Source organism: Microcebus murinus, chromosome 6, assembly GCF_040939455.1.
Source record: "Microcebus murinus isolate Inina chromosome 6, M.murinus_Inina_mat1.0, whole genome shotgun sequence".
NCBI classification, from domain to species: domain Eukaryota; kingdom Metazoa; phylum Chordata; class Mammalia; order Primates; family Cheirogaleidae; genus Microcebus; species Microcebus murinus.
Genome location: NC_134109.1, coordinates 56,192,441 through 56,210,644, shown reverse-complemented (window position 1 = coordinate 56,210,644; position 18,204 = coordinate 56,192,441). Strand labels below are relative to the sequence as shown.

Here is an 18,204-nt window from a genome sequence, read left to right as displayed (position 1 = left end):
TAGAAATAAATTAATTGACCAACTAAAAATATATATACAAAAAATTAGCCGGGCATGGTGGCGCATGCCTGTAGTCCCAGCTACTCGGGAGGCTGAGGCAGTAGGATCGCTGAGCCCCGGAGATTGAGGTTGCTGTGAGCCAGGCTGACGCCATGGCACTCACTCTAGCCTGAGCAACAAAGTGAGACTCTGTCTCAAAAAAAAAAAAAAAAAAAAATAGAAAAGGTCAAGAGTCAAAAAAGGAAGCCCAGTGCAGTAGCATGCATCTGTAGTTTCAGCTACTCAAGGGACTGAGGAAGGAAGATCGCTTGAGCCCAGGAGTTTGTGTCCGCCCTGGGACACACACATATTACTGGGCAATACAGTAAAACCTGTCTCAAAAAAAAAGAAAAAAGATAGGGAACAGATCCACAAAGTTAAATGCAAGATGTACCAGAACAAGAAATTGAGAATGGAGGCAGCAAATCATGTGCTGGTATCTGTATCTTATGTGATGACATGTGATAGATAACACACCTTAGTTACAGTAGCTATTCTAGCATAGCATCATTTTTTTGTACTGATTCCTCATTGCTGAATTTTCGGCTATTACAATAATAGCAACACAAGTAGAGAAAAGGTTAATATCATTCAGGTTCTAAACCTTTGTAAGTTTTTTCCAAATGAAAATTCTATGAATTATACTAACAAATTTCCTTGCCTCGATTTGGTATAGTAATATAGTTATTTTCTTTTTCTTGATGATTCACTAGAGTAATTGTAATTAAATGGAAACATCATTTTTTTGGCTACTGTTTTGTAGACAGTGGACACTGTAGGGCCAAACTGGTACTAGTACCAATGACAGATAAGCCTACGTTCCCCTCAGTTATTATTATAAGATAATATCATAAGACTCATCTGTCCTCAAGCTCAACTGCCTTGGTGCTGTTGTAAATGTTGCAAAATACGGACTGTATAGATTTTAAGTAAATTTTGTTGTGAGGTTTTTCAAATTTGGTACTTTTTGCAATTGTTTCAATTAATTACTAGTCCCTTCTGTTTTATATTTTATTAGTGTTTGTGTTTTACAAACATGTCAAACAATATGGCAAATTATGTAGTTAAGGTGTGGAATAAGAAAATGATTCTAGACCTAGGCCTATAGAGAATTCTGAAGAATTACTATCATCTGAGTAATTTCACTGCACATGTGTAACAAGGGACACAGAAAAGTCCATCTTTACAGTGAAAGGTACTTATCAGTGGGTTTTACTTGGGCTAGTAATCCAAGTTGCACTGTTCAATTTTGTGTCACACATGGCAATCTACAAATGTAGCAATAGCTCCAGCAAAATGGAAAAAGCACTTTAATACAAATCACAGCCATCTGACACATTAAGGTGGCTTATCACTTCAAATAGCTAAGCATTTGTTAAGACAAATTCACATTCAGTGAAAAGGCTCAGAAAGTAAGCTATTGCAGAGTACAACTTATTACCCAGAAAAAAAAAGTCACACAATTGGTGAGAACCTAATAATGCCAACATGTAAAATTACAGTAAGTAAAATTCTAGGATAAGATGCAGTCTGAGAAACGAAAAGGTTCCATTTTAAAACAGTACAGTATGTCGAAGCATTGATGACATGTCAATGATATTGAAGAGTTTGTGTCATAAGCTGAAAAATAAGTCTCTACCTGATGAGTTAATAGATTTCACTAATGCCATGTCAGATTTCTAAATGATAATGAAATTCAGAAAAAATTTTCTGCTCAAGAGAAATTTTTCTGCTGACCTAAACAGTTAGCAAAGGTCAAAATATATTTAATGCTTTATTCTCCTAAACAAAAGATGCATCTTGAAGGAACTGGGTTGGCATTTTTACTGATCGTGTCCCATCAATGGTGGATCCTATGAGAGGCTAATCTCTCTTGTTAAAAAATACTTGCTAAGACTGGGTGCAGTGGCTCACACCTGTAATCTTAGCACTCTGGGAGGCTAAGGCAGGAAGATTGCTTGAGGTCAGGAGTTTGAGACCAGCTTGAACAAGAGCAAGACCTCATCTCTATTAAAAATTTTAAAAATTAGCTGAGTATAGTGGCGAGCACCTGTGTCCCAGCTACTTGGGAGGCTGAGGCAGGAGGATCACTTAAGCCCCAGGAGTTTGAGGTTGCTGTGAGCTAAGATGACACCACAGCACTCTAGCCTGAGCAACAGAGATTCTGTCTCCAAAAAAAAAGACATGCTAATATCAATAATGATGCCTTCTTCACAGAGAAATCCTGGTATAAAAAGAACTTGGAGATTAAATGAAAGTTCTGGATGATGCTACAAAAATGGCTAACTTTACTAAAGTGCTCTAGGCCATAACATAAGTAAAGTAATGGGGGTCCTGGCATATTAAAACCCAAGTAAATCATCATTACCAATAACTTTATTAGTACACACTTTAATAATCTAGAACCAAAGCATGTTAATATGGATAATTTTTATATCTTCATTTCTTTCTTTTAAAAGATACACATATAATACTGCCATTAAAATGAAAGCAGAAAACTAAAACCATAGCAATGAAGAAACAAATATGGAAAAAAACAATAAAAACTGTTACAGTAATTCAGAATTAAATTTGGAACTAACTTCATACCAACCAATAAAAATAGAAAAGTCGTTAAGTTACATAATTGTCACTCTTTCATGTTAAGGAAAAAAGGCAATCTAGTTTACTGGAAGAGATCATTGAATTCTATTAATTACTGTGCTACTGTCTCAGTAATGTGAATAGGGGTCCCTTATACAGTATTTCAGGTACACTATTAAGTACTTTGAAGGAGATGATCTACAACAAACATTTAACACAAATGAAAACATTAATTTAGCAAAGCACAGTGTTTACTTCTTACCAGTCGAATGAGCTGTCTGTCCAGCCACCTAAGCACATCTGGCCCCTCCTCTGTTTCTGCTCTATATATTGCCAGCCGGGCCATAAGAATAGCAGCTGCCTCCTGGTCAAAAGATGCAGCAATGTTTTGGATTTGTGTTTGAGCATCTGCCCAGCTAAAAACAATAAGAAAGTGCAGAAATGCTGCTAAATTATTATATTCACAATATCACAGTTGGCTACCTCACAAATTGAAATTTAAAAGATACAGAAAACTACTTCAATATTTCAGATATCCAATACTAGACAACTCAGCATGCTTTTTTAAAAAAAATCATTAATATCAGTTTCAGTCTAGCATTCATTGTTTTTCAGAAAAATATAACCAAACCTAAAAAATCTTCTAAAGTAACTGTAAAGGCAGATCTCTAACCACATTTCTTAAAACAGTAAGATTTTTACAAATAAAAATAATAGGATATATGTGTGTACACACAAAAATACACAAGTCTCTACGTCAGACTTTAAAATTTCTTCAATTTTGTACAAGAAGAAATATGGAAATACAAAAATAAAGATTTTCTCTCAGGCTAAGTAATTCTCATTAAACTAGAAAATGAATAAAGTGTTAGAATTTTTTCCTCATTGATCTTTAACTCAATCATTAGTGATACAAATCACATATTTAAAATTACTTTGTATTATGTTGTCTCCATGTTAACACACTAACTAAAACCAATTAAAAGTTAATATGTAAAACTTTCAGTGTAAGAGATTAATTTGATATTATGTAAAAAAACAGCAGTAATTTATTTAGATTCATATGTTCTGTAAATCCAATCTAGTCAAACTGATCCTGGGTAGACCCAGCAATAGTTTTTGTTTGTTTGTTTAATATTTCATAGGCATAGTAACTGGCAAAACTGGCAATAGTTATATACTTCCTGAAAATAAATGCTGAACCACTTTTACACGTAAGAATGATCCCAAGGGAATTCAAGCAGTAACATATTTAAAATTCTTCTTCCTTCTTCCTCTAATTTTAATTTTCTTTCAACAGACAAGTAATTTTTCTTTTCTTTTTTTTTTGAGACAGAGTCTCTCTCTGTTGCCCGGGCTAGAGTGCCATGGTGTCAGCCTAGCTCACAGCAACCTCAAACTCCTGGGCTCAAGTGATCCTACTGCCTCAGCCTCCCAAGTAGCTGGGACTACAGGCATGTGCCACCATGCCCGACTAATTTTTTTCTATGTGTATTTTTAGTTGTCCAGCTAATTTCTTTCTATTTTTAGTAGGAATAGAGTCTCGCTCTTGCTCAGGCTGCTTTCGAACTCCTGAGCTCAAACAATCCACCCGCCTTGACCTCCCAGAGTGCTAGGATTACAGTCATGAGCCACCGCACCCGGCCAAGTAATTTTTAAATATTTTCTAGATGGTGGATAAGTATGAATTATCTCAGTCTAGTGAAATAGTAAAAGGCACAAAGGAGTGAGAATGAATAAAAAAGGACACTAAATTTTGAAAGTTATTTTTAACACAATTTAAACAATGATTATACAAATAGTTTAGTTTAACTGTTAATTATTTAATTTTTAAAAATCAAAGAATTAAAACCAAAATTGTCTGAATCTGTACTTTCTCAACTTGGATGATCATGATACTTAGTGCTTTAAACTGAACCACAAAGGGGACATTTTTTCTTCTGAAAATATAATGGTGCAAGTAAACACATGAAAATTTACTAATTATAATTTAGACCTCAAAGCCAAACTTAAAGGGCTTCTCAACATTGTAAAAATCTGCCCTCTGCATTTATAAAAGCTCTTCACTGTGATTCTTGTATCTAGTTTCAAACCAAACTTTTGAGATCAAAATTATTTTCTCTATGAAAAATAAGATTACATTATTTTCTCAGGAGCCTCAGTCTTATTTTCACCTGGCTTATTCACCTAACAAAGATACTTGCCTAGGCCCCAAAAGTCATATTCCTTGTAAATAAAACAAACATGAAGCCCTGATTATTGAAAATGGACAGGATAAGTTAACTTGAAAACATGGGTGCTATGGTGAGACACAATGCTATAAATGGTACCTAACACAAATAATATCTCTGTACAAATGGCCTCACAAATTCTGTGTAAGCTCAAAACACAGAAACCCATGAAATTTCTCACAAGAAAACTTACTTTTTCTTGAAAGATTAATCTAACTTTTTAAAACTTTTCGTTTTAAAAATATTTTAGGCCGGGCCTGGTGGCTCACTCCTATAGTTCCAGCTACCTGGGAGGCTGAGGCAGGAGGATCACTTAAGCCCAAGAGTTTGAGGTTGCTGTGAGCTAGGCTGATGTCATGGCACTCTAGCTCAAACAGGAGAGTGAGACTCTGTCAAAAGAAAAGAAAAGAAAAGAAAAGAAGAAAAGAAAAGAAGAAAAGAAGAGAAGAGAAGAGAAGAGAAGAGAAGAGAAGAGAAGAGAAGAGAAGAGAAGAGAAGAGAAGAGAAGAGAAGAGAAGAGGAAAGAAAAGAAAACTTTAAACACTATAAAAAGAGAAGAATAAACTCCTATATATCCGTCACCTAGATTCATCAATTGTTATAAGAGCATTTTAACACATTTGCCTTATCTCTCTCTCTCTCTCTTTATACACATTTTTTTCTTTTGCTGAACTTTTCGAGACTAAGTTGGAGATAACATGACCCTTTGCCCTAAATACTGTGTAATCTCCTAAGAACACAAAATTCTTTTATAGCCCCAATCAATTATCAAATTCATAAAATCTAACACTGATAAAATACTATTTTCCCATATATAGACCATATTCAAATTTCCCCAATTATCTCAATAACACCCTCTACAGCAAATTTTTTTCGTGACATAGGATTTTATCCACTGGCTTTAGTAGTAATATTTCCTTAGTACCTTTTAATCTGAACCAGTTACTCAGACTTTCTTTGCCTTCCAAGGCATTTTGAACAGTGTCAAAGCCAGTGACTTTGTAAAAAATATCCCTCATTTAATATGTCCAGTTGTTTCTTTAAGCACATGTTTTTTGGATAATCAACATAAATTACACGTTGTGTGTGTGTGTGTGTGTTGAGGGGCATAAATAAATTGATAAGTTTGTCAAGAATCAGTACTTCCTGGCTGGGCGTGGTAGCTCACGCCTGTAATCCTACCACTCTGGGAGGCTGAGGCAGGAGTTTTGCTTGAGCTCAGGAGTTAGAGACCAGCCCGAGCAAGAGTGAGACCCAGTCTCTACTAAAAATACAAAGAAATTAATTGGCCAATTAAAAAAAAAATCAGGCCGGGCGCGGTGGCTCACGCCTGTAATCCTAGCACTCTGGGAGGCCGAGGCGGGCGGATTGCTCGAGGTTGGGAGTTCGAAACCATCCTGAGCGAGACCCTGTCTCTACTAAAAATAGAAAGAAATTAATTGACCAACTAAAAATATATATACAAAAAACTAGCCGGGCATGGTGGCACATGCCTGTAGTCCCAGCTACTTGGGAGGCTGAGGCAGGAGGATCGTTTGAGCCCAGGAGTTTGAGGTTGCTGTGAGCTAGGCTGACGCCACGGCACTCACTCTAGCCTGGGCAACAAAAGTGAGACTCTGTCTCAAAAAAAAAAAAAAAAAAAAAAAAAAAGAAGAAGAATCAGTACTTCCAAGTTCCTTATTTGAAATCTGAACAAATCTAAAGGAATGTTCAGTTGACATTTTTCTTCAAATGAATAATATAGTCCCTTAACATTGTTCCAGGATGTTAAGTCAAAGCAAGGCAGCAGAACAGATGCTAAATCTATGTTCAACCCTGTGATAAGTAACAGATCCTCCAACACAAAAAACGTTCAGTCCAAATGTTGGGCTCATGTCCATCACTCACCAAAAACAGTCTTTTGGTTTTCAGGAATGAAGCTAGAGTTTAAATACAGTTAAATAAAATGAGGGCTATAGATGCCTTCAGTGTTCATTTTCTAGTCCATGCTAAATTAGGTAAGTTTATTGATCAATGCTCTCCCTACCCAGACAATCAAGTGCAAGAAAACAGATATAAAGACCAAAACCCTGTTCACAGCTAGACTCACCTCATCCAAGAATCTCTTCCTAACTTCATTCTATAATCATTTTTCCTTTGTTTTATACTTCACAAACATATACAGAAGGATATCAAAATGGCTGAGAAATAATTTATTCTTAACAAAAAATAGAGGTACTAAATTCAGTTCAACTTGTCTCTGCAAATGCTGTGCGAAGAACACATGACCAGGCAGGGCACGGTGGCTCACGCCTGTAATCCTAGCACTCTGGGAGGCTGAGGCGGGTGGACTGCTAAAGGTCAGGAGTTCGAAACCAGCCTGAGCAAGAGCAAGACCCTGTCTCTACTATAAATGGAAAGAAAGTAATTGGCCAACTAAAAATATATACAAAAAATTAGCCAGGCATGGTGGCGCATGCCTGTAGTCCCAGCTACTCAGGAGGCTGAGGCAGGAAGATCACTTGAGTCAAGGAGTTTAAGGTTGCTATGAGCTAGGCTGATGCCACGGCACTCACTCTAGCCTGGGCAACAAAGCGAGACTCTGTCTCAAAAAAAAAAAAAAAAAAAAAAAAAAAAAAACACATGACCAAATAAACACCAATTCAAAGAATCTATCATATAGATAGGAATAAGAAGAAGTATCTATTGTGCCTAATTATTCTCTTATGGAGACTCTGCTTATATCAACAAATTAGGACACGACTGTGTTAAACAAAATACTATCCTATATAATCTTAACTGTTAGAAATTTTATCTTTTATGATTTTAACAAATGCTAGTCAAAGTGTGGTATTTGAACCAGTGCCAGTTTGCCATGAGGTAAGATCAGAAACTGAGAATAAACATTTAGAAACTTTCTGAGCAACAGGAAAAGGTAATCTTATGTCTAATGAAGCTAATAATAAAAAATAGGCATTTGTGGTTTGAATGGCTTTTTGAAATTTCTTTTTCTCAGTGTTTTATTTTTATTATATTTAATAAACATCTGTCCCCAAAGGATTAGGGAAAAAACACAACTGGTCCTTTACCATAGATAGTTAAAGGACTGATCTAAACCACACCCTCACATAACAGAGTAAGTATATTCACATCTTTTGCATTCACACCCTCCTAAAACAGTACCTAGTTCATAAAGCAGAAGCTGAATGAAGATTTAATAAATGAACTAAATGACTCGTAAGACTTGGAAAAAAACGCTAAGAATCATTAACTGAAAAGTAATACTATTAATTATTATGTGTATGTGTATAGATATATAGATATATATAAAAGATTTGACATATATATATCACAGCCTATTATAGGAAAATGTTTGATTTTTCTCCTCCCCTCATGGGAAAAAGGTAAATAAAAGAATATTTTGAAGGGTGTGTCCTTAGGAGTACTTTTTTTAAATTGCTCTTACAGTTCTTAACAATGAATACTCTAGCAAATAAGCTAGTTAGAAAGAAATGAAATAATCATAAATCTTCAGTTGCTACAGTCATAAATGTCACCAAAATAAGAACCCAGTTTGGAGCATGACCCAGAATAGTTTTAATATCAGAATTAAATCTCCACCAAATACAACTTACTTCCTAGCAATGGTGGTCACTCGAATGCGTCTTTGCCCACTTGAATGCTGATACTGAGTCACAAACTGGATTGCACCACGCCCTCCTTGAGGAATTGGAGCATTATGCTGTGTAAAAATAATGGAGTAGAAACTAAACAAAATCTGCTGTGGTCTTGTGTATAATCATTGACTATATATCTTAGCACTAATAAAATTAATTCTAAAATTGATTAGAAGGATGCTTGTTTCCAGTGCATATAAAACAGTCATGATTTGCCACACAGAAGAGAAATGGATTTGTGGGAGGGAGAAAATAATAAAGGATGAGAGGAGTGAATCCTACTAGGGAATCACTTTTCAAGTAATATATATCTGAGGGACATGAAAGAACAAAGTGAAAGGAAAGCATAAAGAAATTAACAGACAAGGAAAAGCCTTATCGTAAGTGAAGAAATTTAAGCCTAATTGTACAGGTTGAGTATCCCTTATCCAAAATATTTGGGACCAGAGTATTTCGGATTTTGGATTTTTGGGTAGATTTTGGAATATTTACATTATACCAACTGAGCATTCCAAATCCAAACATCCAAAATCCAAAATGTTCCAATGAGCATTTCCTTTGAGTGTCATGTTGGTGCTTAGAAAGTTTCATATTTTGGAGCATCTCAGATTCAGATTTTCAGATCTGGGATGTTCAACTTGTAATTTGATAAAAAGAAATTGAGTCTAAGTCCTCCCCCCCTAGGTATAGAAGATGAAAGAAGTTTTAGGAAGATAATCACATCATGAACAGATAATGAACGAAAGACTATTAATAAGAAAAGACTAATAGTAATATATAATAATCATCATCAGAAAAGAGTAACAAGTAGTCAATAGGGAAACTTTATTCATGCCCTTTGACTTAAACATTCTTACTTTGTTTTTTGTGTCGTTTTGTTTTTCTCAGTAAGAGCCACTACCTTTTTCATAAATTTTAATGGTTTAAAAAAAATTCTTGTTACTATGTTAGGAAGGCTATTAATACTTTGTGGTTCACTTTATACCTAATAACTATTAGTAAATAAATCAGTAATTTATATAATTTATTAATGGAATTACTTACCTCCTATAGCAGAATAAAATTTCCAAATATGATTACCTTCCAATCTTTTTCTATGAATTTTGATATATTAGACTTTCTAGTAAGAGGACTTATATATTATTATATACCTTGGGACATCTAGGAGGAGCTAGGTATCTAATTGCAACAATGCATAGCTAGATGGAAACTTTAAATAATTTCATTTATGCTTTAATTTTATATTAAAAAAAGAAAAAGTTGGAACTATTCAAAATTTGGCGTTTTCAGGTTTCCCTGCATTTCTATTATAATATGTTTTCTCACCAAAGAGTTTAACCTTGAAGATAGAAAATAACAAAAACTCCAAAACAGAATGATAAACTTTGGGTCACATTTATTATTGAAAAAAATATGTAATATTCATGGCCTAAAGTAAGTACTTGCTCAAATATACTTTTTTGATATTCAAATATAGAAAATCATACCTGATTGACAACCTCAAAATATATGGCTAAGGTTGTAGTGGGACTAAGTCCACATATCTTCCATTGACAAGTGCCACCTGTTCCAATCTCCTGTAAAAATTAAATGTAGCATGTTTGAAAGCTATACACATCACTTATTAGTATAATATATATTAAGGTGAAAAAAGAAAAAAAAATCTGCAGTAAGAAAAAATTTTTTCATGTTTCAAACTAATACTACTGACTATTAAGAGCTTAAGATTTTTAAAACCATAACATGAAATAAAATTGAACAATTTTACATAATAAAATTATAAAGTAATTCAAATTCTTGCTAAGAAAATTATAAAAGTATTGATACAAGTTCTTCATATTGTTGTTTTTAAAAGCATATGCTATGTAATGAAGAAATTACAACATTATCCTTCTATCCAACCATTTGGTCTGGGTATGGAGATACTGATTTAATATATAATACATGCACACATGAATACAGGTTATCTGGATCAGAATTGTAAGCAATCCGACTCCCAAGAAAACTTCTTAAATATAGATAGACCTTTACCATGCAAACTGCTTACATATTAATTTTTTAACTTTGTCTTTTTTTTTTTTTTTGAGACAGTCTCGCTTTGTTGCCCAGGCTAGAGTGAGTGCCGTGGCGTCAGCCTAGCTCACAGCAACTTCAAACTCCTGGGCTCACGCAATCCTACTGCCTCAGCCTCCCGAGTAGCTGGGACTACAGGCATGCGCCACCATGCCCGGCTAATTTTTTCTATATATATTAGTTGGCCAATTAATTTCTTTCTATTTATGGTAGAGACGGTGGTCTGGCTCTTGCTCAGGCTGGTTTCGAACTCCTGACCTCGAGCAATCCGGCCGCCTCAGCCTCCCAGAGTGCTAGGATTATAGGTGTGAGCCACCATGCCAGCCAACTTTGTTATTTTTAAAGCTGATTATCTATAATACTTTGTGTTATTTGTCCCATCATCCTCTCTATAGCTATATGATTCTACCATTTTAGAGTACATGATAGCTCTATTATATGAAATAAAGAAAAAGAAGGAAACTGATATTTAAATCTGGCTAATTTGGTTACTTTGTTTGAAATTCTAGTAATAAATATCAATTTAGATTTAATTTTGACTTTTAGACATCTCCAAATTTCCAAGTCATGAGAATTATTTTCTAAGCATACTGGGGCAAAAAAAATTTGGGCATAAAAAGGAAGACTGGTGACAGCACAAAAGTTTTAATAAGGGGTGGATGGGTAAAGGGTATGCAGAAAGCAAACACCAACAGAGGTTTACCAGTGGAAACTGAACCACATAAAACAGCCCATATAAATAATTTGTAAAGAATGCTATAGGCTGCCACCCTAGGTCTTTGTTGGTGTTGCTCTGAGAATTAACAGTATTTTCCTTTTAGAGTAAGGGTGACTTACTATTGTCCTTAAGGTACAAGAGTTAAAAAAAAAAATGAATGTGACTTACATTTTCAGACACACAGGGTCCTTTAGAATTCAGAGATACACAGGGTCCAATAGCTCCTGAAATCTTTATTTCCCTTGAAGTCTGTAAAATAAGAACATAATATGTTTGGTTTCCTTAAAGATAAGCTCAAATGTTCAAGTATAACTCTTAAGAATATAGGATGCCCATATTTATAACTCAAAAGCCAATGAAAATATATGAACATTAAAAATAATCAATGAGTGACCATGAATAGTGCAGTTATTTAAAAGAAAGAAAAAATAAAAAAAAAAAAGAAAAAAAAATAAAAAAAAATAAAAAAAAAAAAAAAAAATAATCAATGAGCACACCTATGCTCACTGCCACATTCAAAATGTAGCATTAACTTAATTTTAATCTTCTATTTCTATCAGCACATAGGAAGTCTACATTTGGGAACCTCATCCTGAATTCAAACTCATATCTACCCAAAATTCACACATCCTAATCCAAAACCTTAGATACCATCTTCTATTTTTCCTCCCATAAAAAAATCGGTCACATGGGGTGGGCACGGTAGCTCACGCCTGTAATCTCTAGGAGGCTGAGGCAGGTGGATTGTTTGAGCTCAGGAGTTCAAGACCAGCCTGAGCAAGAGCAAGACCCTGTCTCTACTAAAAACAGAAAGAAATTAGCTGGACAACTAAAAATATGTATAGAAAAAATTAGCCGGGCATGGTGGCGCATGCCTGTAGTCCCAGTTACTCAGGAGGCTGAGGCCATAGGATGGCTTGAGCCCAGGAGTTTGAGGTTGCTGTGAGCTAGGCTGACACCAAGGTACTCTAGCCCCAGCAATAGAGTGATACTCTGTCTCAAAAACCAACAAACAAAAAATCTGTCACCAAGATTGGTCTCTGCCTTGTCTCTACTGCCACCAAAATTTAAGCTATCACAATATCTTCTATCTAAAAAAAAATTAGAAAGCCTACTTCAGTTTTCTTACTTGAGATGCTTTTCCTGACATATCCTGAATACCATTTTCAGATGAATCTTACACAAAGCACATTCTTTGTTATTCTATCATGACTTATGCTATATAGGCGTCTCCAAACTACAACCAACCCACATAATTATACCTATTTCCCTTATACTCCAATACAAACCATGCACTCTCACTGAGTAGTTTTCTCAAACATACCATGCTGGTTCTCACCTCTAGGCCTCTCCTCACACTGGGCTCCTAAGTAAAATTCATTCTTCTCTGGCATCTTTCAAACACCACTGTAAGTCACACTCTCCTAGAACTGTGACCCACATACATTCATTTTTCTTTTCTAAACCTTTATCTCACTTTTATAATCTACTGCTATTTCATTCTATCACGTGTGTTAGTCTTGCCTTTCTATCAAAATTAAGTTTTTCTGTAACAAGACCCATACCTTAGATATCCCTTGATATCTCTCCTAGCATAATGCTGGGCACATAGCAAGCATTCAATAAAATAATAAGATTAATAAAAAATATTTAATGAAAATTCAAAATCAATGTGCTTGAATACACTTATAACTAATAGAAAGACTTCAGGTTTTGGCTGGGCATGGTGGCTCACGCCTGCAATCTTAGCACTCTGGGAGGCAGAGGCAGGCAGATCATTTGAGCTCAGGAGTTCAAGACCAGCCTGAGCAGGAGCAAGCCCCTGTCTCTATTAAAAAAATAGAAAGAAATTAGCTGGACAACTAAAAAGTAATAATAATAATAATAATATATATATATACACAAAATTAGCCGGGCATGGTGGCACATTCCTGTAGTCCCAGCTACTCGGGAGGCCGAGGCAGAAGGATCACTTAAGCCCAGGAGTTTGAGGTTGCTGTGAGCTAGGCTGACGCCACGGCACTCTAGCCTGGGCAACAGAGTGAGACTCTGTCTCAAAAAAATAAAAATAAAAAAGAGCTAAAGGAAATTTTACCTATATTGTTCTCCTTTTCTAACAATTGTTCAGAAATGTTCAAGTAAAGTCTTACATATTTAATAATGACATTTTTCTGCTGACCAAAATTTCTAACTCAGGTTTCAATATAAAATAACCACTATTTTTAAAGCATACATTTTAAATTATGGTGAAGTCTATAAGACTTTCTTGATAATGTATCACACATGTCAAGTTTTGGTTCTTACCTTTATTTCTAATGTACCACCAAAGCCCATTTTAAACTGCCCATGCATATCTTTGGTAAAGACTCTTTGAAAAGTTTGCTTAAATAAGGAAGTGTTGAAAGAATCACCCATTACCATGTATCCTCTGCATAGAAAAGAACAAAAAAACAATGTACATGACACAGTTACCAGGTCAACAATATTAAAACCAGAAAATTACCTCTCAAGACTACCAACAAATCTTAAAGATATTTCTCAAAATGTGCTATATTATCATTAATTTTTAGAACTCAAGAATATCCTCACCTTACATATAATCTCAATTCTAAGGGTATTTGAGTGCCCCCAACACCTGCATTTGTCCTTGGTAATCTTTTTAAATTCTTCTTTTAATAGGAAATACATTCACACATTACAAAATTCAAAAGGTGGCCGGGCGCGGTGGCTCACGCTTGTAATCCTAGCACTCTGGGAGGCCGAGGCGGGCGGATTGCTCAAGGTCAGGAGTTCAAAACCAGCCTGAGCGAGACCCCGTCTCTACTATAAAAAATAGAAAGAAATCAATTGGCCAACTAATATATATATATAAAAAATTAGCCGGGCATGGTGGCTCATGCCTGTAGTCCCAGCAACTTGGGAGGCTGAGGCAGTAGGATTGCTTGAGCCCAGGAGTTTGAGGTTGCTGTGAGCTAGGCTGACGCCACGGCACTCACTCTAGCCTAGGCAAGAAAGCGAGACTCTGTCTCAAAAAAAAAAAAAAAAAAAAAAAAATTCAAAAGGTAACAAATGTGACTCTCCCACTCCTTTCACCCAGTTCTCCATATTGATGAAGATACCTGACAGTTTACACCCAGCATTCTCATTCATATATACATATATATATGTGTATATATGCATACATTCCCATGAAGCTTATGAGTATTTTACCCAGTAAACAAGAACAGAGGGACATTAAGGGAACATTGTCACTTTATGCACTTATGTTTCTTTAAATTTTTTTCAATAACCATGTACCTACTTTCATAATTTAAAAAAAGATTTTTTAAAAGCTTATGAATAAAAACTATTCTGAGCATTTCTTCTCTAGTAGATTAGCAAAAAATCACAGTTTGACAATATAGGCTGTTGGCGAAGCTATAGCAAAAAAAGGCACTCTCACATATTGCTCATGGGAATGCAAAATGATGCAAATTCAATGCAAAGGAATTTGACAGTATCTGACAAAATTACCTACAGATTTTATCTTTAATCTAGCTACCCTACTATTACAAATCTATCCCAAAGATATTCTGGAAAAACAAAAACAAAAATGCAAAATACATGCACACTGTTATTCAATGAAGCACTATTCATAATAACAAAAGACTGAAAACAATCCAAATGAACATCTATTAGAGACTAGTTGAATAAAATACAGTACATCCACACAATGGAGTAATACACTGCTAGCTGATTTCTAGGATATAAGTGAAAAACACAAAGTAGGGGAAGGTGTGTAGAATATTCTGCTGTTTCTATAAAAAGGAGGATCACACACATGCATACATATACACATACATACAGATATTTAGATATATTTGCTCATATTTTTCAAGTATTTTCAGTATTTTTAAAACAATAATAAAAGATACAATCAAAAATTAAAACACACAAAAGAATAAAACTGATGCAGCATAATAATTTTACTTTTGATAATGTTAAAAGTTCCCATTTATGTTATCTCTGATAATTATTAGTAACTGTATTTTTTAAATTTTTTTTTGTATTTATGTTAGTAGCATATAAAAATATAGCTGAACTTTGTACAATGACTGAACCAGAAGTTTTGCCAATTTCACATATTAATTCTAATAGGTTATCTGTAGATTCTTTCAGATTTTCTTTTTTTTTTCTTTCAGATTTTCTACATTTACAAACATTCCATCTTCAGACATTTGGTTGGTGTATGTGCTTGGCTGAGGAGCCAATGGGGCGAAGCTACCATCTGTGGGATTATTATGACTAAACACCTCTAAGTCAGACTCCCACCCAGGCAGAACAATACCACGGTGCCAGGGTGGGGAGCCTGGATTGGCCTAGGTGCCTCGGTTGGCCTCGAATAGCCGGTCCCCCACCTATCCCCACCGGTGCGCCCCTGCCTGTGCCAGAACCGGAATCTGGTGTAGAATGCCCCTCTTCCTGGGAAACGGGGTGCAGCCAGAAGGGCGACTGCCCCCTTGCCCATCATGCAATGCACATTCATCAGGAACCTGGTGTAAACCATTGGTGGATGACCTGCTTCTGGGTTGGGGTTTTGTACATAGCAGAGCAGCTCCCTCACTGCAATCTACTGAAGTGCAATCTACCCTAGACACAAGGGTTTGTAAAAAATAATAATAATAACAAACATGTCATCTATGGTTATACATGTTATTACTATACCTGATCATGCATCATAGATTAATGACAACTTATACCACACCACTTCTTTGCTACTTTTTACCATAAACCTCTATGAAAAAGTTGTCCATACTCCTACCTCTACCTTCTAAAAATATCCAAAATCCAACCACTTCCCACTACCTGAGCTACCACTACTTGGTATTCTTGCACTCCTATACTCTACTGAAGACAAGTGAAATCAGTGATCCTTTTAAAATATTAAGTCAGATCATATCATTCCTCTACTGAAAACTCTCCAGTGACTTCCCATCTCACTCAAAATCCAAAGCCTTTAAGATAGTCAAAAGGCCCTTAAAATCTGCCTTCCTCACTCACTACACTCCTGCTACATTGGCCTCCTTGCCATTTCTCCAAATCCCAGGTATGCCCTCAACTTTGCACTTGATATTCCCTCTGCTTGAAACACTTTTCCTTCATATACACACAGGGCTCACTCTCACTTCCTTAAGTCTCTGCTAAAACATCACCTGCAATGAGGCTATCCCTCCCTTCTCATCATATTTAAAACTGCAAACCCCTGTCCTCCATTCCTGACTTATTTTTCTTCCAAACACTATCACCATCTGACATCCTATCTACTGTACTTATCTCATCTCCTCTGATTTAGAACTGTACTGTCTAATGTGGCTAGTTAAATGTAAGTATAAATTGATTAAAATTAAATAAAATTAAAACTTCATTTCCCCAGTCACACTTGCCATATTTCAATGGGACAGCACAGAGAATATATTCATATGAAAATTATACTGAAAAGCCCTATATTGGAAGATAAGCTCCATGAGGGCAGAGATTTTTATTTTGGATTCATTGCTATATATCCAGTGGCTTAACCAGTTTGCCACATAATAGGTTCTCATCAATATTTATTGGACAAATGAATTGAATAAATAAACCTGAGAGAGAAACCAGTTGACATACCTAATTCAGTTTTTTAAAGCCTAATTATCTCAGAAATAATGGCTGCTAACAGAAGAGGGAACACTTCCCAAGTCATTCTATGAAGCCAGTTACCATTCTGATACCAATGCCAAAAAAAGATATCACAAGAAAACTACAGATCACTATCCCTTGTGAGAACAGATGCAAAAATCTTCACCAATACACTAGCAAATTGAATCCAGCAATAATAAAAAGAATAATATACGATGACCAAGTGAGATTCATCCCAGGAAAACAAGGTAGGTTTAAAATACAAAAATCAATGTAACACACCATATTAATTAAACGACAAAAATCACCTATTATCTCAATAGATACAGAAAAAGCATTTAACAATATCTAACACCCTTTCATGAAAAAATAAATAAATAAAAATAAAAAAACACAACAAACCAGGAAAGGAAGGGAACTTCTTCCACCTGACAAAAGGCATCTAATAAAACCCACAGCTAACATCATTTAATGGTAAAAGATTAAATCATTCCCCCTTAAGATCAAGAAAAAACACAAAGGCCAGGCATGGTGACTCACACCTGTAATCCTAGCACTCTGGGAGGCTGATTCTAAAATGTATATGCAAATAAAACCAATCCAGAATAGTGAAAAAATTTGAAAAACAAGAACAAAGTTGGAGGACTCATACTTTCTGATTTCAAAACTTACTACAAAGCTACAGGAAACAAGATATTGTGGCATTGACATAAGAATAGACATATAGATCAATGGAATTGAATTAAGAGTCCAGAAACAAATCCTTAAATTTAAAGTTTACTCATTTGGAAGGGACTGTTGCAAAAAGGGGGGAAAAATAGAGTTGACTGATTTTCAATAAGGGTGCCAAGCCAACTCAATGGGAAAAGAAGTCTTTCAACAAATGATGCTGAGACAAGTGGATATCCAAATTCAAAAGAACTAAGTTGAACCTCTTTCTCACTCCATATATAAAAATTAATGCAAAATGGACCATAGGATCTAACTGTAAAAACTAAAACTAGAAAATTCTTAGAACACACAAGAGTAAATCTTCATGATCTTGGTTTAGGCAATGATTTCTTTAAAAAGAAACCAAAAGCACAGGTAACAAAAGAAAAAGCATGACCTAGACTTCATTAAAATTTAAAACTTGGCTGGGCAAAGTGCCTCACACCTGTAATCCTAGCACTTTGGGAGGCCGAGGCAGGAGGACTGCTCAAGGCCAGGAGTTCAACACCAGCCTGAGCAACAGCGAGACCCCATCTCT

The 18,204-nt window shown here is 35.4% G+C and overlaps 1 protein-coding gene across 1 annotated transcript in view; it reads right to left on the bottom strand.

The window, feature by feature from the left end:
• The window catches only part of SEC23A (SEC23 homolog A, COPII component), a 67,467-nt gene that overhangs the window by 27,356 nt on the left and 21,907 nt on the right, over positions 1 to 18,204 (bottom strand). Inside the window, exons 10-14 of the mRNA XM_012767059.3 lie at positions 13,605 to 13,728; positions 11,469 to 11,549; positions 9,997 to 10,086; positions 8,468 to 8,574; positions 2,885 to 3,038 (exon numbers count right to left, since the gene is read on the bottom strand). Of these exons, the coding sequence (XP_012622513.3) occupies positions 2,885 to 3,038; positions 8,468 to 8,574; positions 9,997 to 10,086; positions 11,469 to 11,549; positions 13,605 to 13,728 (556 nt within the window). The remainder of the gene's footprint in view (positions 1 to 2,884; positions 3,039 to 8,467; positions 8,575 to 9,996; positions 10,087 to 11,468; positions 11,550 to 13,604; positions 13,729 to 18,204) is intronic.